Source organism: Mauremys mutica, chromosome 20, assembly GCF_020497125.1.
Source record: "Mauremys mutica isolate MM-2020 ecotype Southern chromosome 20, ASM2049712v1, whole genome shotgun sequence".
Classification (NCBI taxonomy): domain Eukaryota; kingdom Metazoa; phylum Chordata; order Testudines; family Geoemydidae; genus Mauremys; species Mauremys mutica.
The window spans coordinates 5724893-5748801 of NC_059091.1; the positions used below are offsets into that span (position 1 = coordinate 5724893).

Sequence of the window (23909 nt, forward strand, 5' to 3'; positions counted from 1 at the left end):
GGTAACCTGTCGGAAAGAAGAAACCAAAGGGTGTGATGCAGGATGAGAGCAGAGAGAGAGAGAGAGAAACGAGACTGAGCCCCCTCTGAGATGGAAGCTGTGGCTTCCCCTTATATACGATTGTAGGGCTGGGCTTGGTTGAGGCTAGTTAATTCATTAAGATTGTTTACGGGCTTGGTTTTGCCTTGCAGCAACTCACCTTTTTCAACCCCCTTAAACACACCTTTGAAGTGGATAAAAACACAGACATCCCTTGTCAGCGTTCATGGAATGAAATTATCTCGGTTACTCAATGATCATCTCCCCTCGCTTTGCCTTTTTTTCCCTGCACAGAACTCGTTAATGCAAAATAATTCAAAGGAATCTACAAGGGTTTTAATTACGAGTGTGAACGCTGTGCAGCATCTTACTTCAAAGCCGCGTGGTTGGGACATCTCCTTCTCTCCGTTAGCAACCAGACGTTTTTATGGCCGTATTCAGCTCTCACTGAAGTCGGTTTTATATTACAACTTTAAGGGGCTTTGTCCCGGATTCTCAAAGGTGTTTAGGGTACAATATAAAGAAGAAGATTAGTAATATATATCGATCTATCTATTCTAAGTGACATAGGCGCTTAGGAGCCTAAGTCTCTTTGAAAATCAGGGGATCTTAATTCACATAGGTGCTCTTGAAAATGTCACCCTCAGCTAGTGGATATTGGTGCAGCTGCTGGATCTGGCTTTATGACTCCCTTGAGGTTCACTCTCACTTCACTGAGATTTCATCCCCACCAGCGGTTGCTGTTGTGTTGTGACCGCTCCCTATCACCAATATTGTCTCACTGTTTCTTTAAACTCCCCCATCTGCCTGTATCCACCTGTTGTCTCTTGTCTTATACTTCAGTTGCAAGTTCCTTGGGGCAGGGATCGTCTTTTTGTTAAGTGTTTGTACAGCACCTAACACAGTAGGGTCCTGTCCCATGACTGGGGCTCGTAAGCGTTACACAAATACAAATAAATAATAAATAACACGACCACACTGGCCAAACAACCTGCACTGCTAGTTACCTGTGTTCTATCAGCTCTGGACCTATTCCAGCACTCCTGACTGATAGGTAAAGTCCAATTTCTGTTCCCTGGGAATTTTGCCTGTGCTACAGGTTAACCACTGAGCCTTTCTTCTGCAAACAGCGGGGTCTAATTTGCAGCACTACTGAGCATCCACAGCTCCAGCCAAAAGCAACGGGAGCTCCAGCTGATCAGCATTTCTGACAGCTAAGTCAATATGGCACATTTCACAAGCATTACGTTTTCCTGCTATAAATAAAGACGGACCCCTGCTGGTGTTTTGTTGGGAATCTTACACTTAGGAAACTAAGGATGAGCGTTGAGCTACGTGAAGCATTTTCTTTCTTGCAAGAGAGCATGTCACGGCAAGAGGGTATTAAGGTTCTTAAGTATGGCTGAATGTTATTGATGTTTCTTTATAACACATCGCACAGCTATCATTACATTCCCTCTTCCCCCAGAGCACGAGCGTTTGCTGGGTCAGAGCCCCCACTGATGAAAATCAACATCGCTTCACTGACGTAAATGGAGACACACTCATTTACGCCAGCTGAGGAGCTGTTTGAAAGTGAGGTTGGAACAAGGGCTTGATTCTGATCTCAATTACCCCACAGCAAATCTGCAGTAACTCAAGTAAATTCATTCAAGCCTAACTGTCCAGTGCCTTGCACTCTGCATCGTCAGTTTCACCTGTGCACACTAAGTGAGCGTAAAGTCCGTGTCAGAGCGCTCCCTTTTTGATATAGTGCACGTGAAAATGACTGCGCAAGGGGCAAAGGTGGTGGGGAATCCGACAGTTACTTTACAGAGCTCACACATTTCCATTTACGAAAGGCCAAAGGCATGCCTCTACTCCCGTGTAAACTGACGTGAGTTTCACCACTGACTCCAGTGGATGCATGTTTGGCTGCCAAGCCCTGAGTGAAACCACCGGGAGTTTTGCCAGTGGTTAAACTAGAGCTGGGATTTGGCACAAACCCTGGGAATGGCGAGGAGAGTGCAGGGGGATGACCCAACTTGTGCTTTCATGCAAGAGCTTGGTTCAAAACTCAAGAGAGCAATAGGAATTGCACAACGCTGTTTCCCAGCAACATGCAGCGTCGAGCTGTTTGCAAAAACTGGTAACGTGGTTATTTTATATACACATCAGAACAGCATTTTTGGAGTCTAGCCACCCAGTCACAGGTGTTGCATTTAGTGCTGGACATCCTCCTGGCCACTGACACGAGCAGATTTTGCATGGCTATCCGACAAGGCTCAGGAAGCTGTCCCACAGGTGTGAGCATCTTCCATGCTCGCAGTGTGCTCAATCTTGGCAATGTACCTGCCATTCTACTGTACTGTACCCCTATGAATATGGCTCAGCAACATGGCATTTCTTATGCCTGCTTGCTTCCTTGTGTGGCACTGGCGTGATGGGTGCCGGTAGCAACTTGCATCTTCCTTGACATTCATGTGTCACCCTGTTCATGGAGCATGGACCCCTGAATAACTGTCCAGATTAGGTTCTCATCAAGTCCAAGTTGCCAAGTACACACCACAGCAGGAGTATAATGGTGTGGAATTTACAGACCCTCCATTGACAAGCCTGATGTTTTATGCAGCCAGGCTAGCCCCCAGGGGGAGAGTTTAATCATAGAATCAAAGAATATCAGGGTTGGAAGGGACCTCAGGAGGTATCTAGTCCAACCCCCTGCTCAAAGCAGGACCAACCCCAACTAAATCATCCCAGCCAGGGCTTTGTCAAGCCTGACCTTAAGAACCTCTAAGGAAGAAGCTTCCACCACCTCCCTAGGGAACCCATTCCAGTGCTTCACCACCCTCCTTAGACTGCTAGAGATCCTGGGTTCAAATCCCAGTACAGTGCTGGCAGAAATAGAATTGCTTTCCCTGTAGTTAACCTGGCAGCAGCTTGTGCGGCTGCTTCAGAGCCCCACTTACAATGGGTGTATGGTTGTTGCAACTCTGTACAGCAGTGTTTCTAGTACGGGAGGCAGGAAGGCGGCATGAAATTCTCTGCCTTGTGTTATACACAAGATCGGATTAGATGTTATTAGCGATCCCTTCTGACTTTTAAAAGCTGTTAACATTGACATGACTGTTAATACAATCCAAATCCTGGGACTGGAACTATGACTGCGGCCAGCCGTCCAAGGCTAAAACTGTGTCAGGTGATTTGTGTACTAAGAGAACTATTTCAGTTAGGGGGTGTGTTTTTGCCAAAATAGTTATGCTGGTACAACCCGTAATGTGGACAGTACAGGAATAAGCTATATTGGCATAAGCCATTTTTTGTAATAGTATAACTGCATCCACACTATACCACTAACTATATCAGTGAAGTTAAAGTGGTTCAACTTTTGTGTGGCATCAAGGCCAAGAGATGAGGTGGAACTCCCAAGATTTGTTCCTAAGATAGGAACACATCTTGTTTATTAGTGGTAATGTTTCATACCTCTCTCAGACCAAGGAGTACAAGGGGTTACCCTGCTGCGCCAGAGAGTGGGCCAAATTCTCCTCTTTCTTACACCTAAAGCTGGGTGAAAATTTTCAGGTGAATCCTTTTTTCGCTGAAAAATTGGGTTGATCAAAACTATTCGTGAATTTGGGTCAATTTCAGCAAACAGCTTCAGCTGAGAAAGAAAAACAATTGGAATTGCTGAAATGAAATGTTTCGACTTTTCGTTTCGGAACGACGTTTTGCTCGGTGGTTAACGTAAATGTAATTTGGAAAAAAAAACACATTTAAAAATGTTGAAAACCCCATGAAAATGAAACAAAACGCAACTCAAAACTGAATGTTTCTGTTTCAGATTGAAATTAAACTTTATTCAAGACGAAACCATTTTTTCCCCAAATTTTTGAGTTGACCCCTAAACCAAAAAATAGATTATTTGCCCAGCCCTAGTTATTCCTTCATTTTCAGTGGACCTGCACCAGAATTTTGGCCTATTGGGATTAATGTATTGTGATACAGCATGGCCAGAGGGCAGCAGGAGAGGGTTAGAAGGGACCCTTATTTCCTGTAAGGGGAAGAAAGTTTGCTATAGATTAACTAGAGCACCTGACACCAATTAGAGCACCTGACGCCAATTAGAGCACCTGCAGTCAGTCACATGATAAAAACCCCTGCTTCAATCAGGCAGTGTGGGAGTAGGAGCAGAAAGGATTGGTGTTGGAGTAGAAAGAATTGGTGCTGAAGCAGAGGACAGTTTGGAGAAGTGCTGCGGTGGGCTAAGAAGTCCTAGACCCCTGGCTTGTGCAGAGGGAGGGCAGGAAGCCCCCCACAAGCTGAAGGGCGGGAGAGGGAAGTAGCCCAGGGGAAGGAACCATCAGTTCAAGTGGGTCACCACTATCCTCAGGGCCCCTGGGCTGGGACCTGGAGTAGAGGGCGGGCCCAGGTCCCTCCCTCTCCACTCCCCTTCTCTAGGACACTGGTGGGGCAATTAATATTCCAACTTAGGGGCAAGAAATGGCGCCCTGAACCCCCCCCAAAGAAGAGAAAGCGCGAGACCCATCATAATAGTGCCGGCAATTTGCCACAGTATCCAATGCAAGGAAACTCAGTGGAGGTTATGAGATTAACTCTGCAACTTTAAAAGGATCCTACAGATGTACACACTGCCATAGAAAGTCAATGGGAGTCAGATGCCTGAGTCCTTTAGCCCCATTTGAAGGCCTTGGCTTAGAAGAAGAACACAGAAAACGTTTCTTTCACGGCTACAACAAGTACAGCAGGAACACACAAAGCAGAGAGCAATCCATGATAGCATCCAGACGGCAGAAATGTCTGAGATTTTTTTAGGGTAGTAGACAGGAAGTTGGATACAAAGTGCAGTAGCGATGGGGGCGTGGGAATGGATTATCTTCAGGCCCAAGATCTTTTGGTAAAACTTTGCTGGGAGGGAAATTCAGAAGAAACAAGCTCTCCGGTCACATCAGTTGCGTTACTGTGATGTTACCAGTCACTTTTTCAGTGATAGCGTTGGGTGTGAGCCTGTGGCTATTTGGTCTCAACAATAATAATACCTACCTACCTCATTTACAGTGTTTTTCATCAGGGGATCTCAAAGCGCTTTACAGAAGAGGTTGGTATCATTATCCCCATGTACAGATGGGGAAACTGAGGCACAGAGCCCTGTCCAAGGTCACCCAGGGAAGACGTGGGCGAGCTGGGAATAGAACCCAGGTCTTCTGAGTCCCAGTCCAGTGCTCTGCCCACCACACCACAATAAAGGAAATCGTCTGGCGCTCAGGTGATAGTGACTACAGTTCCTAGGCTTTAGCATATGGTGGTTCTTTTGCTTGAAGAAGTTGTCGATATGATTTTCACACAGGCACTACCTCCCCTGCCTCCATAGCTGTATCCTCCAATGCCTCTTCCGCTTCCAGAGCTGGAGCCGCCTCTGCCGACACTGAGCCCACCTCCGCTGACACTGAGCCCACCGCCGCCTCCTCCCCAGCTTATCCCACTCCCGCCTCCAGAGCCGCTGCTGACTACCGCTGCAAAAGACCGAGATGTTCAAGTTATTCCAGCCGCAGCCCATGAATCGCAGAGCAAAACCCAAACACATTTCTTTAGCCAGTGTCACGAGCTAGCTTAGTGGGTCACGATCTGCATTCGACCCCTTTTTCGTGGCTTCCTGGGATGTGTAGCCTGACCAGGGAGCCCGGCCCATGAGGCTCATGTACTCCAACTCCCATGAGATGTCCCAGCTGTATTTCCAAATCAAGGTATAGTGGGGTTCGAATTTTGGCCACAAAAAAAAAAATTTCCATGGAGGGGCAGGGGAGGCATTTTCCAAACAGCTCTAGTTAGGGCCTCTATGCATCACTCAGGTAGTGCAAAGGGTCTGTAATCAGGGTGCAAACGCACAACTGAAAAGTCTCATGTTTGCATTGATACTGCTGCAGGAGATGGCATGAGAAGCATGTCAGGGGAGGGAAGGAGGCATATTGGCTGTAAAAAGGGGCATGGTGGAGTATAGTTCCATGCTGCCAATCCTCCACTGGCATTGGGTTTATTAAGGACCCTACACCAATGGTGCAACTTAGAGCAGCTACTGGGCTGCTCTAAGCATCATTAGAGCCAGGGCCAGCGATAACCACCAGGAAACTGGTTCCCACGCTGTCCTGTGCTGAGTAGTGGTTGGGGGGAGGAGAATAGAGGCTTCCAGTTTGCCTGTTCCTATCTTTAGTAAATAGACGCTCAAGTTACTTACAGATGTTCACAGCACTGGCACACTCTCCAGACATCCTGTTGGGGAAAGAAACACCATTTTAGATCATTGATTTAGCCTGGCGGCTACAAGTTAGGACACACCCTAAAACCTGAAGTCAAGGGAAGCCAAGTGGCTGCAAAATTTCCTTCCCAATAGTAGACATAAGAACATAAGAATATAAGAACGGCCGTATCGGGTCAGACCAAAGGTCCATCTAGCCCAGTATCCTGTCTTCCAACAGTGTCCAATGCCAAGTGCCCCAGAGGGAGTGGACCTAACAGGCAATGATCACATGATCTCTCTCCTGCCATCCATCTCCACCCTCTGACAAACAGAGGCTAGGGACACCATTCCTTACCCATCCTGGCTAATAGCCATTCATGGACTTAACCACCATGAATTTATCCAGTTCTCTTTTAAACGCTGTTATAGTCCTAGCCTTCGCAGCCTCCTCAGGCAAGGAGTTCCACAAGTTGACTGGGCGCTGCGTGAAGAAGAACTTCCTTTTATTTGTTTTAAACCTGCTGCCCATTAATTTCATTTGGTGACCCCTAGTTCTTGTATTATGGGAATAAGTAAATAACTTCTCCTTATCCACTTTCTCCACATCACTCATGATTTTATAGACCTCTATCATATCCCCCCTTAGTCTCCTCTTTTCCAAGCTGAAAAGTCCCAGCCTCTTTAATCTTTCCTCATATGGGACCCGTTCCAAACCCCTAATCATTTTAGTTGCCCTTCTCTGAACCTTTTCTAGTGCCAGTATATCTTTTTTGAGGTGAGGAGACCACATCTGTATGCAGTATTCGAGATGTGGGCGTACCATCGATTTATATAAGGGCAATAATATATTCTCAGTCTTATTCTCTATCCCCTTTCAAAAAGACGCAGTGCAGCTCCTAGCACTACATTTCAATGAGGTCATATGGTCCTTAGAGCTGGTGTCGGGCAAGTCTTGGGTGCCTCCCACAAGGTTTGGACACCTCATATATACCAGCAAGCACAGCTCACTGGAGACTACGAGGATGCAGTCACATGGTGGGAGAGCGGTGATTGGAACAGGGTTATTCAGTCCTCCAAGCTCAGAGTTTCCCCAGCCAGTGGATCTCCATCTAATCACCTGTAGGTTAGAGCTGGTCAAAATTCAGAATTTCCATCCCGTGGGAGAGTCCGAGATTTCGAAATCTGGATTCTTCCCAAAAGGGACAAAAAGTCAAAATCTCTGGATTTTTGGTTAAATGAAACATTCTGCAGACAGTGTTGAACCTACTGAAACGTGGTTCGACTTTATCATTTCAAATATATTAAAGTCAAAACAAAATGTTGCAATTATTTCCCGTGAAAATGTTGAAGAAACGGATAGAACCCTGTGAAATATTTCAGTTTTCTGGATTCAGCCAGCAGAAACCTGTGAGCACGACGATTTGTGGGCAAAATACGTGTACACCAACCGTAACAGAGGCTGCTTTGCAAAAGTCAGGACCTATATATATATATATATATATTGCACCTGCATTCTTCTCCCTCCAGCAGCATCTTGTACGTGGCAATCTCAATATCTAGGGCCAGCTTGATATTCAAGAGCTCCTGGTAATCACACAGCAAACGAGCCATCTCCTCCTTAGCTTTCTGCAGGGCCATTTCCAATTCAACCAGCTTTTCCCTAGCGTCCTTGAGGGTAAGCTCCCCACATTCCTCTGTCTCGGCAACAGCCGACTGCAGTTTGGCGCACTGCAAAGAAAAGAAGAAAGCAAGCTAACCATGTGGTCATCCATTCTCAGCACCTCATCTGGAGCCCCATGACCATCAATGAGCATCTTCCCATTGACTTCAGTGGACTTTTGAAGCAGGCCTTAAGACTTATAAATGAACTTTTTATCATCAGACCTTTGGATCATCTCTACTCCATGTAGACCAGAAACAGTACCTAGATACTGTGGTGAATGACACTAGATAGATAGATAGATAGATAGATAGATAGATAGATAGATAGATAGATAGATAGATAGATAGATGATAGATGATCTAGGTGTATTTAAAGATGATTAGGTGGGTAGACAGATGGAAGGAAAGAGGCATTGGATAGATAGATGAGCTAGGTGGAAAGAAAGAAAGAAAGAAAGAAAGAAAGAAAGAAAGAAAGAAAGAAAGAAAGAAAGAAAGAAAGAAAGAAAGAAAGAAAGAAAGAAAGAAAGAAAGAAAGAAATCCATTTATTACATTCCTTCTTGGTCTTTACTGTAACTGAATTAGATCAAGGCAATTGTATATAACGCCTCACAATATCATATACAGATGTTAAATTCCATGGGCACTTTTTAACTATTCTTCAGGGAAATCATGAAATATGTGGATGAGACTCGATTTGCCCTGGGACTAACTCCTTTCATTCACATTGTAGGGCCTCTCGTGTCATCTTTGGCATCACTATGGGCACCATGGCAGTATTCAGGACAAGAAGAGCACATCTGTCAGTCTATACTAGCAGTCAGGGTTCATAGCAGAGCTATGTGGATGAAGGATTTTTTGGTTGACTGGCAATTCCAAAAAATAGAAAAGAAACTGTTTTGTGTTGAAGCTAAAACAAAATGTATCAAATTTTCAGCAAATCAGAAAAGTAAAAGACAAAACTTCCCTTTGGATCACATTTTGGTTCTACACAATTGAAACATTTTGTGTCAACGTTGACTATCCTTTTTATTTAAAAAAAAATGTATTGACATTTTGAAATGCAAAGTCATTTTGAGCCCCGCAAAATGGAAACATTTTGAAAATGTTTTGATTTGGGGGGAAAATTTTCCCCACCAAAACAATTCATCGAAACCAAAACGTTGTGGTGTTGCTGTTTCTGCATTTTTCACACACCAAAAAGTTTAGGATGAAATCTTTTTCCCCAGCTTCAGTTCAGGATGAACACATTTGTTTTACATTAAGCAGAAACAACCTCCTTGTTTTTAGCATCATTACGGGCACCGTGGCGGTATTTAGGATGAGGAAAGCACATCTGGCAGTCTGTCACAGTTGCCCTCATGTCCAGGGTCCATAGCACATCTGCCCATTTTATATTAAGCAGATGTGCTCTACCTGTTTTTTCACATTTTCAAGTTCAGCCTGCAGTCTGTGGATCAGCCGGGTCAGCTCCGATATCTCCAGCTTTGAGTTTTTCAGATCATCGTCATGTTTTCCAGCAGTGACCTGAAGCTCCTGAAACTGATGGCCAGAAAAAAAAATGTTTCTAATAGACTGTATTTTCCAAAGGCAGATCTAACCTGATCAGGGCTAATTCTAAGAAGCAAATATGAGCTAAGCTGCTCCACACCTGCTTGATTTGGGGGGGATTATCCAATCAATGGGAGATGGATATATTTCACAGCATCCTTAATTAAAGTAACAGTAACTCTGATTCATACATTATGTTCTGTATTCCTTAGCAGGGTGGTTAGGGTGCTATCCTGGGACTTGAAAAACCATAGCTCAACTCCATGATTTACCACAGACATTGAGAGACTTTGAGCAAGTCATTTTGTGCCTCAGTTTCCCCATCTGTATAATGGGAATAATACCTGCCGCGCAGGGGTGTTGTGAGGATAAATACATGAGGCATTCAGATACTATGCTGGTGGAGCCATAAGTAGATTTTCAGATGTCACTAAGAAGTCAGAACTCAATTAGACAAGATATCACTACTATAAACATTGTATTAATTATATTTAGTTCACATAAGTGGTGCTGAACTGGAAAACTCTATTTTATCCACAGAATAGGTGCACAGAAGAACTGGTTGACTCTTTTCCATGTGGCAAAGCCACGAGCATTGTATGGCTCCATACCTTGAAGTCACATGATGACTCACCTTGCCTTGGTACATGGAGTTGGCTTCAGCTCGGCTCCTGTTGGCCATGTCTTCATAGTGAGCCTTCACCTCAGCAATGATCCCATCCAGGTCCAGGGCTCGGTTGTTGTCCATAGACAAGATAACGCTGGTGTCACTGATCTGTCTTTGCATTTGTGCCAATTCCTGAAAATCATACAAAGTCCCTATCAGTGAGTGGCCCTTTCTCTCTGGATGCCAGATGTTGATTAAATTGCAGTAAGGGCAGTTTAGGTTGGACATTAGGAAAAACTTCCTAATTGTCAGGGTGGTTAAGCAATTGCCCAGGGAGCTTGTGGAATCTCCATCATTGGAGATTTTTAAGAGCAGGTTAGTCGGGGTTGATCTAGATAATCCTTAGTCCTGCCATGAGTGCAGAGGACTGGACTAGATGACCTCTCGAGGTCCCTTCCAGTCCTACAATTCTATGATTCTCTCTAGAAACCTGTTGCTCTCATCTATTATCATTCTCTACGTATTTCTTCCTCCTTTCCCCAACTCTTATTGCTGTCTTTCTAGCTAGCTCGCGGTCCCATACGTATGTACTTATTTATCTAGCTACTGAAAATAAAAATGAGGGGAAATGACTCATATGGCCAAATGTTGTACTGAGCCACAAGGAATGAACCTCACCGTCCTTACCCTCCTTTACTCATGTCTTATTCAAACGCCCACTGATGTTAATGGTTGTTTTGCCTGAATAAGATTTGACCCAGAGTTTATCCATCAGACAACACTATGCAGAATTTTCATGGGTGTATTTTTTTTCTAAGTAGTTGGTCTCCAAAAGCCCACATCTATCAGGCTGGTCACTTGTATCTGTCATTATTTCCTTGCATATATCATCTAGCCTGCAGAGGGGTATTCTCAGGTATGTCTTACCATTACAGGCACCCTCTTGGCCAACATCAGGGAATGAAGAGATGACCTCCGGAGCTTTAAGGATGAACAGCTACAACCTGAGCTAAAGCTGCAGATTAGGGGAGGGGCTGTAACAGCTCATATTCTCTGGGAATCACGGGAACTTGTAACACACACTCACCACTGGGTTACACTGGGAAGGTAGGAACTGCCAGACTGGACCAGACGCAAGGTCCATCTAATCCAGCATCCTGTCTCTGACAGTGGCCAACACTAGCTCCCTGGAGGAAAGTGCAAGAACACAACAATAGGCCGGCGAGGGATGGTCTCATCCTGATTCTTAATAGAGATTGCTTTGAAGCACGGATTTTTTTAGCCCTTCCAAAACTCTTATGTCTTATCTAAATGACTATAGAACCTCTGCAGTGATGTTCTTCCTGAGGGGGAAGTTCTTCCACCAGTGGAATTCTCTTTGTACTCGGTATGAGTTTTGCCTGGGTGCGTACCGAGAGTCTAACCCTGAAGTCAACTGGAGTTTTGTCATTGACATCAGTGGGAACAGGGTCGTCTTCTTGCTAAGGACATCAGGATCAGATTCTTGGTTTTTTCCTGGCACCTTGCATCATAGGTGCTGGAACTAGGCTTGCTGCCACACCCCGTCGCTTAAAGCGGTTTCCATTATACACAGGGTTTACAGTTTGGTTCCATGGCTCCCAGCATCCCCACTATAAAAAATTTTCCAGCGCCTCTGCCTTGCTTGGTCATTCACACCAGCATGGTGAGGGTAAAATGGATGTAGAGTTCTACCTTTTAGATTCAGTAGCGTTTGCTCTCATTTTTGCACTTGTGTATAGACAAGATGCAGGTCAGTGGAAAATGTGGCATTGAGTGTTGGATCTTTGGGCAAGTATTCTACCATCCTCCAACTTCTCCTGCTATTCAGACCTTTCTGTTCCTTAGCGTTGGACCATCCTGCCATGTTTGTAAGTTTTCTGGAAGCAGTCAGGGACTTGCTTAGAAATTCCACCACTACAATTTTTCTGGTGACAGGTATAAGACATATGTAAACGTTTAAGGTGCCCTAGAAAAGTTAAGCCAACTGCTAAATATGATGTGGTCCATTTCTGTGTGGATTAGGAGAACAGAGAACATCCTCACCGCCTCATACAGGGCTCTCAGAAAGTTGATCTCATCTGTCATGGAAGCCACCTTGGCCTCCATCTCCACCTTTTTCATGTAGGCAGCATCCAAGTCCTGAAAAATGGCAATGGAGATGATTCTTTCAAGCTCAGGGGAACAGGTGACAGTTTCGAGAACAGGAAGGGCTGATTTCCCATTGCCTTGCTCCTGGTGTGGTAATTTCCACTAGTATGAAGTATATGCAAAGTGGATGCAAAACACCAACAGGTCAGAACAACAGAGTTTCACACGTGCCTTGCACAGGAGGCAAGAAACATCAAGGCCAGGACATAGGCAGCCAGGTCTAGTGGTTGGAGCAGGAGACAGAGTCAAGCCAAGAGTCAGCACTGGAGTCAGAGACCAGGAGGGCAGGAACCAGGAACAGGTCAGGAAAGCATGATTAAGGAGTCAGGCAAGAAGGCAGGATGCAATGTAGCAGCCAGGCAGAGCCCAGTTGTGCAGACAACTTCCTGCGCCTCTCTTTGGGTTTAAATAGGAAGCCCTGACCAATCAGAGTGCACTGTGTGCCTCCAACCAGGCCCAGGGAAGCCCTCCCTGATGTAACTTCAGGTTTCATCATCTCTCCTGCTCAGTTGGTTCATAGGGAGACAGCGGGTGGGAACAGCGAGGTACAGTCTGCTGGGGGCCCAGCTTTGAGACACAGGGACACAGGACTAGAAGGGATCTCCTGGGTCACTGAGGACAGTCTCCTCTGATTGCAGGTCACCCTATTCATTATAATATATGAAGCTCCATCTAAAAATTTGTTAGACTGTTTTCCCCCATTACTCCTACTGGGAGGCTGTTCCAGAAGATCCCTCCTCTCATGGTTAGAAACATCTAATTTCCAGCCTCAGTTTATTCCTGGCCACTTTACACCCATTTTTTCTTGTGCCAACGTTGTCCATTAGCTTAAATAGCTCTTCTCCCTCCCTGGTGTTTAGGCCTCTTGATGCATTTATAGAGAGCAATCATATCCCCTGGTGCTATAAAGTGCCATGTGGAGAGAATCTTCCCCACTGTCTCTCAGATAGTGGGGAAGATTCTAGATAGGCTGACTTTGCTGCATCCAAAACACCTGTTGCTTGTGTGTCAACTAATACTGAATAACTCTGTGCTTTCGGGGCCAGATGCGTTGGTATAGCCCAGTGGAAAGCAGCTATCAGCTCCACATAGCCAGTTAATCCAGACTGATGGCCACTTTGCATTATCAGAGTAATGTGCAAAGCAGCCAGAGGATAGAGATTAGGACTGGGCAAAACTTTTGTGCCCAAACTGCATTTTGACTGAACATCGTGTTTTTGACTAAACTAAATTTTTCATGAAACATGTCTGCTTTCCACAGAAAACGTTGATAATTCTGTCACAGTACTGAATGGCTGAAAATTGAAAAAATTTGGACTAAACCCAAAATATTTCGGTTCACACCGTGCCTTATTGGAGTTTTAGCTCAAGTGCCTTACCCTTCCATTCTCGTCTATGGGCTGGGCTCTCTGGTCGGACTACATCGCCCAGGATGCACCACTCTATCACCTCACCAAGAGGCAACAAAGTAATGCATCATGGGAGATGTAGTCCAGCCAGAGAGCCTGGCCCACAGATAGGGTTGCCAGGTATCCTGTTTTCAACTGGAACACCTGGTCAAAAAGGGACCCTGGTGGCTCCAGTCAGCACCGCTGACTGGGCCATTAAAAGTCTGGTTGGTGGCACTGCTGGCACAGCAGGGCTGGCAGGCTCCATACCCGGCTCCGTGTATCTCCCGGGAAGTGGCCAGCATGTCCCTCCAGCTCCAAGGCATAGAGATGGCCACAGGGGCTCCGTGCGCTGCCCCTGCCCTGAACGCCAGCTCCACAGCTCCTATTGGCCAGGAACTTCGGCCAATGGGAGCTGTGGGGTGGTGAGCAGAACCCTGTGGCCCCTCTGCCTAGGAGCCGGAGGGTCATGCTGGTCACTTTCCAGGAGTCACCTGAGGTAAGCGCCACCTGGAGCCTGCAGCCCTCTCCCCCTCCTGTGCCCTAACCCCCTGCCCCAGCTCTGAACCCTTTCCTGTACCCCAAACCTCTCATCCCTGGCCCCACCCCAGAGCCCGCACCCCCAGCCGGAGCCTTCACCCCCTCTGCACTCCAAACCCCTCAGCCTCCGCCCAAAGCCCCCTCCTGCACCCCAAACCCTTCATCCCCACCCCAGAGCCTTCACCCCCTCCTGCACGCCAACCCCCTGCCCCAGCCTGGTGAAAATGAGCAAGTGAGTGAAGATGAGGGAGAGCGAGCAACAGAGGGAGGGAGGAGGGAGTGAGCAGGGCTCGGGGCCGGGAAGGGCATGGCAAAGGTGTTCGGTTTTCTGCAATTAGAAAGTTGGCAACCCTACGCACAGAAGAGGAGAAAGTGAGCATACAGCACCTGAACTACCATCTCCAACGTGGCACCATAGCACCATTTGGAATCAAATTATTTTGGTTTTTAGCCAAAAGATTCCAGTTTTCAATATTTTGTCCAAAAGTTGCAATTTTCCATGGGCAAAAAAATACCTAGTTTCTAACCAGCTCTAGTATAGATGCATCTGGCCCTAATGCTGTAACACATAATGTTGCATTCCAAACGTGCCTTCCAGTCATACGCTAGCTGAAATTTAACACCTCAGTCCTTTCCAACTCTGTAACTATCTGTATATAATAGTCACCCGTCTATCTATTTGCACATATATCTGCATTCTTAGCTATAGCCTTGCCTGTGAATCCCACTCTTAGAAATACAAACAGTTTAAATAAAATCAAACCTGGCTTCTACTGTGTGTTTTATACATTTCTAAAGTCTCTCACCCAAAATGTATAGACATTCATTAAATACATTTCCTGACCTTCTGTCCCCATTAGGTAGGTCAGTATTGTCTGCCTCTTGCAAATGAGGAAACTGAGGCAGACAGCAGGAAAGCGACTTGCCCAAAGTCACTCAGCATGCCAGTGGCATTCAGATGCCCTGGCTCCCAGTCTCTTGCTTTAACCACTATACTGCATTGCCTTCAGCTTATGCCAGTGGCCAAGCCTTTTCCTAATAGCATATCTTTAAACCCACTTCCCTTCTTATGAATGGGCCAAGGTAGAGTGACCAGACAGCAGTGTGAAAAATCGGGACAGAGGGTGGGGGGGTAATAGGCGCCTATATAAGGAAAAGCCTCAGATATCAGGACTGTCCCTATAAAATCAGGACATCTGGTCACCCTAGTCCAAGGTTTCCTTTGTTTAATGTGTTTTTATTTTTGTACTATCTCCTCTTCCCCATGCATGCCCCCTGCCAACATGATTGTTATGTTCATGGCATACACACAGGGAAGTTAGATAAAGAGCATAAAACACCTTTTCAGGAAGGTTGCAGCAATACACTGCTTGATTTCTTAGAATCCAGAATCCTAACACACAAGAAGCAAAGACAAAGAGAGACAAAGCAGGCTGCTCCCTAACAAGGAGAGGCCAGGGGTCTCAAACTCAAATGACCACGAGGGCCACATGAGGACTAGTACATTGGCCCGAGGGCCGCATTACTGACACCTCCCCCCTGCCGCCCTTGGCCCCGCCCCCACTCCACCCCGTCCATGAGGCCCCTTCCCTGCCCCCATTCCAACCCCTTCCCCGAAATCCCCACCCCAGCTCTGCCCCCTCCCTGCCCCCAGAATGACTGCTCAAAGCCCAGATCGCACGCTTTCCTACAAAGCCCCCCAGCCTACAAGCAGGACCAGGAACCCCATCACACTTCAAGGGATAGCATGTCATTTTAACACAGTTTTCGTTACATCACAAATTATCCTGCTGAATCGGGACCCCCATCGTGCTAGGTGCTGTACAAACACATAGTGAGACAGTGTCCCTGCCCCCTGACAGCTTGCAAACTAAATAGATAAGACAGACACAGGAGAGGAAACAGAGGCAGGAATTGACTCACCCAAGGTCACAGCCAGAAGAAGACGAACCCAGGTGTTTTGAATCCTAGCCCAGAGCCCTAACCACTGGACCAAGGCATATGCTCCAATTAGCACCCATCAGAGTGGAGCACAGACAACCATCCCTTAATCTTTGATAAGGTGTTACTCACCTTCTTCAGCAGCACAAACTCATTCTCCGCTGCCATGCGCCTGTTGATTTCCTCTTCGTATCTGTCAGGAGAGAAGACAATATGCAGTACTACCGCTGACACGTCCCAAATAATGTACCGTAACCATGTAAACTACAACGTATAATGAAATCTTGCAGAAACAAATCTTTTTGTTTCAATATTTTCCCCTATGCAGGTCAACATTTTGATACAATTTCACATACACAACACACACACAATTAGTTTGGTCAGTTTTCCTGTTTCAATGATGTTTTTCCAATCAGCGCTGTTTGCAATTCCTGCGCTATCCCTGCATTGGTAGACACGCTGGGTGGGACTTTCGAAAGCATTCGTTGCTGGCGTAATCCTGCTCCCGTTTCCCCAGCAATGTCAATGGGAGTAGAGTTAGGCCAGTGCTCAGCACTTCTGAAAATCCCATCCGGCCCCCTTTTGTTCTCGCTCAGGTTAAAAAAATCTCCCATCCAGCATCAGCAGCATTGTTAAATGCTTCACGCTGTCCAGGGACTTATTGCAAAGCACCCGCCCAGAATTATTATTAGGCTTGGCAGAATTCAACGTTTAGGTTTTTTTGACAGATAACGTCGATGTTTATTTTTAACCTTTTTTTTTTTTTAGATTTTATCATCCATTTAAATGTCCACAGTGGCACAAACTTATGGGGTTTAAGCATGTCTGAACATTATTTGTATTGATTTAAATGGTCACAATTGCAGGAAATCGTGGGGGAGAGATTCAGACAATAATTGCTTAATGGAGCATTTTATACACATGAAGAGGGGACTCTAATATGTTCTCAAGCAGCAGTTTTCTTATTTTGCCGGTCAGAACATTCCGATTAACAACTATGGAAATTTTTTTCATTGGTTTGCGTGTATACGGTGAAATCAACATGTACCAACATTGGCACATAGCCTAATTGTTATGCAGTGTCAAAGGACCAGAGTTTTAAAAGGTATTTAGGCACCTAAAAATGTAGATAGACACTGTAACAGGGTATACTGGCCCTTAAATATATAGGGGGCCAGAAGACCCCATTCCGGGAAGCAGGAATGAATAAAAACACTGGAAATTGCCTTGTAGTGCAGTGTTTCTCAAACTGGGGCTGCCGCTTGTGTAGGAAAAGCCCCTGGCGGGCCAGTGCGGTTTGTTTACCTGCCCTGTCCACAGGTCCGGCCGATCACGGCTCCCACTGGCCGCGGTTCGCTGCTCCAGGCCAATGGGAGCTGCTGGAAGCAGCGCGGGCCGAGGGACTTACTGGCCGCCGCTTCCAGCAGCCCCCCATTGGCCTGCAGCAGCGAACTGCGGCCAGTGGGAGCCGCGATCGGCCGGACCTGCAGACGAGGCAGGTAAACAAACTGGCCCAGCCCGCCAGGGCCTTTCCCTACACAAACAGCGATCCCAGTTTGAGAAACACTGTTGTAGTGGAAAAGAAGTAACAGTCCCAGGAAATTAGCTGTTGGATAGGGGAGGTGGGGAACAGGACACTGTCCCTTTAAGGGTCCAGGACCAGGAGTCCTGTAGTCTAGGATGAGTTAGGGCTCTCCTCTCTTCCAGCCAATCAAGAGGATTTCTCTGGAGGAAGGCAGTATATAGACAGCCTTCTCCCTCAGAACAGGGGAGAGGCAGGCAGGAGAAGGAAGATATATCCAGAAGGCTGAGCTCTAGCTAGAAACAGCTACAAGTCGCAACCCTGCAAAGACCAGATGCTGGCAGGAGAAGAACTCCACAGGGGTGGGCAGAAAAGTCAGAGACTGGAGTGAAGCCCTGGGGTTGCAATGCTGGATTTTATTTTTGAGACACTAAGGACTACGTGGAACTGTCTGCGGTCATTAAACCAGTCCCAGGTAGAGGTTGGCACTACTCACAAGAGAGACTGTGTGGAGCTCATCAGGGGCCCCGAAGAAGGACAATAGAGGAACAGGGCTGCAGGGGGACCTCTGGCCATGAGGAGGCGCTCAATAAATGGCAGCTCTGACACAACCGCCTAGTGGGATTTTCAAAACCATGTCGGGAGCTGGGCACTGAGGTGCTTTTGAAAATCCCATTAGGTGCCTTTCTGCATCTTCAGGAGCCTAAATACCTCTAAAAACCTGGTCCTTAGTCCCTGGAGAATGTGAACGTGGCCCAGCGCTTTTTTCACATACTTGTGCTTCAAGTCCTCCACCAGATCCTGCGTATTCTTCAGTTCCGAGTCCTGCCTTCCCCTCTCCCCCACCAGGCTATCAAGATGCTTCCTTAGGCTGCCAATGTAGGCCTCCAAGGCGGGCTCCAGGTTGTTCCCCGCATTTGACGTGGGCTGCTGCTGCAGCAGGTTCCATTTGGTCTCCAGAACTTTATTCTGTTGCTCCAGGAATCGGACCTGAGATCCAAACAGAGAGAAGAGGCGCCAGATGTGGGAGACGATCCTCCAGAGCACTGGCAGATGATAGGTCAGTTACCTTAGCAACCTGCTCATCTCCCATTCCAGCATCAGGGAATTGGTTTGCCCTCAACAGGATTTGGTCATTTGCTATTTTCAATGCAATGGAAATAAAAAAAAAGATCGGTAGTGTCTGACCCTCTGTTTATTTATCAATCTACCCCCTGCACATTCCACTACTGATCAACCAATTGACGGAGGGACTTGGGCACATGCTTAAATTTAGGCCCATGCTAAAGTGTTATCACGACTATGGAGGCTTTGCTGAATCTATGACGATGATGACGACAAATAAAATAATTAATAAACGACCGGGCCCACCTTGTCGATGAAGGAGGCAAACTTGTTGTTGAGGGTCTTAATCTGCTCCCTCTCCTGCACTCGCACTTTCTGGATCTCCGGGTCGATCTCCAGGTTGAGTGGCACCAGCAGGTTCTGGTTGATGGTCACTTCTTGGATGCCACCAGGCGGGCAAAAGGGGAACCCAGGGCTACTCCTCCCACCACCAACTCCTCCACCGAACAACCCACCACCACCAAAGCCACCAGCCCCACCACTAGTGCCAAATCCACCACCAAAACCACCGCTGAGTCTCCAGCCTCCACCAATCAAGCTATTGGAAATGCTTTTAATCCCGCCTAGATTGTAGAGACTTCTGCTGCCAAAGACACAGTGTCTACTTCTTCCTCGGCTCAGAGAGGTGCAGCTGGATCTGCCCCCACTGGAAACAATCGCAGAGACGCTGCTGAAGCCCCTGCTGCAACCTCCCACTCTGGCGTTCAGCTGCCGACTCATGGTGGCTTGTTCCAAGAGGACTCCGGAGCACTATGACAAAGCTACGGCGTGAGAACAGAGCTGGGACAGGAGGAGTAGGCACCCCTCTGACATGACATCTGCTCCGTCCTCCTTTATATGTCTTTGCGCTGGAGTTGGAAGAGCAGGTGTAAAGAAAACAATCTCAGCTATTCATGGGCTTGGTTTGCCTGGCAGGAAGCCCATTCTTTATTCCGACCTGCTAAACACTTAACTTCAGCTAAACTCACCCCCGGCAAAAAATGATTTTCATTCCAGGGTGGATGGGGTTTTTGATGGTAAAATAAGCACTGTGTGACGGTCCCCAGGTTGGCCAACACACCCGGGGTTAGACCAGCGACTGCCAGAGCTAAAATGAAGAGTGACCGCATCTTTCGCTAAATGATGGGCATTAAACAAGTGGAAGCTTTTCCGGGATTTGAGGAAGGATGGTCCCGGGGTTAGGGCATTCACCTGCCATTTGGGAGATCTGGGCTCAAGTCCCAACTCTACCACAGAATTCCTGTGTGACCGTGGCAAGTCATTGACCCTCTTTCTGTGCCTCATCTATAAAATACAAATAGCAGCACGTCTTACCTCCTCGGGGCGAGGGAGGATAAATACATTAAAGATTGTGAGGTGCTCGGATACTACTGTAAGGGGGGGCTACATAAGAATCTAAGATGGGCCTCATGTGAACCTCTGATACTTCCTTTGTACCCAGAAAGTAACCCATTGGTGAGTGCATGTTCCAAACCCTCCTTTGTGTCCAATCCACAGAGGATATGAGTTTGTTACTACCCCATCTAAGGAGCTGGAGCAGCTCATGCTTTTAAGCTCTGGAGGTCCCCCGTTCAATTCCTGATGTGTTGATCAAGAAGGCAGCCGTCACACAGAAGCTATGTCTAGGCTACAGGCACAAAGGCACTGTAGTTGTGTCCTTGTTGCATAGACACTTCCTGCATCAATAGAAGGGGGTTTTCCATTGATGCAGGTAATCCACCTCTCTGAGAGACGGTAGCTTGGTTGACAGAAGAATTCCACAGCATCTACAGTCAACATCTACAGTCAACCTAACTATAGCAAACAGGGTGCAAAATATTTCACATCTCTAACCCATGTAGTTGGGCAGATGTAATATTTTGGTGTAGGCAGGCCTAAGTCAGATGCCAATGATGATGTTGTAAAGTTAACTTTGTTAACATTTTCACAGTTGTCAACGCACATAGGAAAGAAGAGGAAAGCTTGGATTATGAAACTGTATCCCAGCTTTCCACAAAGTGACTAATCAGGAGGGCATGGAAATTGTATCAGTTAGGACAGGTAAGACACATGGAAGGGGCAGGTGGAATCGCAACTGGTGTCATTATCATGAAAGATGTCTCAGCTTTCAGAAGTTTGGGGAATACTTTCCTAAGACATTCAGTATGGTTGGTTGAAACATTTTCCCACCTGAAAATATGGTTCCGTCTAAATTGCAATTTTCCACTGGAAATTTTCCAATTGGAAAAACGCAAAGCCACTGACAGAGTGTGAATTTTTCTGCACTTTCTCTAGCGGAAAAAAAAGGGTAGGGGGAAAGTACAAAACTGCAAATGGAAATCTGAAACTGTCGTTTCCACAAACCGAAATGACATTTTATGTTTGAACAAAATGAAATTTTTCATTTAAATTTCAAATCAACATTTTAAAATCACATGAAAGTTTATGTTGTGTTTTGATAGGTCCTACAGAAACTGGGAGGAGGGGGAATTTTGAAGGAAAATGTTGGTTTTTCAATCCGTTTGGGAAAATATTCTATGTAAACATAGGTTGTTGTTATTATTATGGTAGCAGCTCGGAGCCCCAGTCATGGATCTGCCCCAGTGTGCTAGGCTCTGTACAAATACAGAACAAAATGATGGTCAATTTCCCAAAGAGTTTACAGTCTAAGTAATGCTGGATTTTTTATTATTATTTAATAGATCTTACGTTTAATACATCTTACGTTTTGAGCTGGATGGGAACCAGATTATCTGTTCACTAGGACATTCCTCGATTTCCAATTTTTTTCCTCAGTAGTGAAATGGGACAAAAATTTGAAACTTCTCATTAAACAAAATTCTGAAAAAAACCCATCAACACCACATTTTGATTCAATAAAATCAAGATGTTTTGTTCCAACGTCAACATTTTTTAAATCCTTATAAATGTTTTATAATATAAAAGAACATTTGAAATGAAAAATAGAAATGTCACAGTCCAATAATGTTGAAATGGAACAAACTCATTTAAATGCTTTCTTTCATTTATTTCCCACTTTCTGCAAAAGGTATCACTTTAGATGAATCAAGATTTTCCAACAGAAAAACCTTACCCTGGAAAATTTCTGAGCCACTTTACTTACATTTGTTCTTTAATAGCATGGAATCTGATGCACCTCATCGCTGTAAGTGAACAATAGAAATTATTTTGCCTTATTCTCCTGGAAGCTATCTTAGGAGCTGTCATAGCATGAACAAACGTACAGCTCTAGTGACTTTTGCTACATGCAATTGTCAGTCTTTGATCTCATCATGTCACCTGGGTGCAGAATGCTCTGCACTGCGGTCACCCAGTGTGTCTTAAAGATGATCATCTTTTTCTGCCAGAGGCATGGGAATTATAGTCATATCAAATCAGTATCAGGAACTGGGGACGGAACACAGCTGTGTTTGCTAATCTTATTAACAACTCAGTTTGGCAATTCTCCAACTGATCACTAAAGAGTGATTGAGAGGTATGTGACAATGATAGTCTTGTAAAAAAATTAATTGATTGCAAAAATAGGTGAAAGATTTGGGCCAGAATCTCACCTCCTGTTCTGGCCACTTTTCACCACTCAGCTGGTAGAATCTGCATCTAACTGAATATCCCTCTCACTTGGCTGGGCTTCTTCCCTGCTTCAAAATATACACTGCCACGCTCAGGCTTCTGCAAAGAGATTGATTTTCTTAACAGAAGCCAGCAAACAAAGAGAAAAACAGTCCTTCCTTTCAGTTTTCAGCTCCGCGGCAGCTTCTCAGTCGGGCTCCCTCTCTGGGGCAGCAATCTCAGGGCTGCTCTCTGACCACCTGGCTTTCTCCAGGGGATCCACCACAGGAGTTAGCACCATTCAACTGTGACTTTCCCACCCCAGGCATAGCCTGTCTCCATCAATCCCTCCTCCACATGCCCACTCATAGCCCTTTATATGGCCCAGGTGTAGTCCAGTCCTGGATCAGCTCTGGGCCAGGGGAGTTGGGCCTAGTCCATCCACGGGGACCAGTTACCCTGTGACAATCCCCAAAATAGGAATCTCTTAGCTGGGGTAAAATGGCATATCTGGCTCTGAACGAACTGCCCCTGCCCTAGCCTGATGTACAGGGTATCTTCTGAGGGGGGATGTCAAGAATGGGAGGGGACCTGTTTGGTGTGGGGTCAAACCAGTGCTCTGCCAGTTTTCAGTTGACCTCTGGGGAACCACGGTCAACCAGTATAAGTGAGAGCAGCCCCAAGGCTGTTCTAAATTAGCATGGGCCTGGAGCAGCTTGAGAATCAGGAAGCTGTAACCAGCACTCTGACTGGCCTGTCCTCCATGCCAAGCTGACCTCAGGACCGGAGAAAATCTTGGCCTTTATGACTCTGATTCTGAGCTGTGCCCCGTGTAGAGTGAGGAGGAAGGGGTAAAGATGGCCGTAAGCCACCCTTGTGGCTCGCATTCTGGGGAAGCTCAGGAGGCAGTTCTGGTTATCTTGTCCCTGTGCTAAGGGATCTTCAACTCTAACAGCTCACAGGTTTAAAGTTCAGCATACGCTAAAGGGCTTTGCCCTGTGCATTCAGCATCTTATAGGATGGAGCCCTATAACTAGTCACTTATTTGTAATTCAAGGCATGTGACCGCTCAGCCTGAGTCACATGGTGTCATCTCTCCTCCCTGACTGGCTGGCTGAAGTTTTTTAAACAGAAGCATAACAAATTTGCAACTAGCATTGCTGTCGCTGTGTTGGTCCCAGGATATTAGAGAGACAAGGAGGGTGAGGTAATATCTTTTATTGGCAGACCTGAAGAACAGCTCTGTGTATGCTCGAAAGCTTGTTTCTCTCACCAGCAGAAGATATTACCTTGCCCACCTTGTTTCTCTAAATTTGCAACTAATGGTTAATATGGTTTCTGGTCCGAATATCTGGATGAATGATCATTTGTAAGTTGCAGTTCATGCATGGTCTGCCTGAGTCACATGGCGTTGTTACAGTTGCAGCTAAGCTGATTGGAGAACCGAATTTTTTAAAAACAGGATTGTAACAAACAGCTGTTTCTGCTCTGCATATTTGGCGGAATGATCACGCACGCTGAAATTTGTGATTTCTTGACATTTCGATGAATACGTTACAATTGTCCAAACACCCGCACAAACA

General features: G+C 46.0%; 1 protein-coding gene across 1 annotated transcript; it reads right to left on the reverse strand.

Moving 5' to 3' along the window:
• Nucleotides 1-5328: 5328 nt before the first annotated feature.
• LOC123353732 (keratin, type II cytoskeletal 5-like) lies at nt 5329-19497 on the reverse strand. The gene is made up of 9 exons (XM_044995113.1): nt 19024-19497; nt 18428-18642; nt 16263-16323; nt 12157-12252; nt 10120-10284; nt 9351-9476; nt 7779-7999; nt 6269-6303; nt 5329-5549 (listed from the first exon to the last, which is right to left on the reverse strand). Exons 1-9 carry the CDS (start codon nt 19495-19497, stop codon nt 5329-5331), a joined length of 1614 nt encoding a protein of 537 aa, XP_044851048.1.
• Between the last annotated feature and the right edge of the window lie 4412 nt (nt 19498-23909).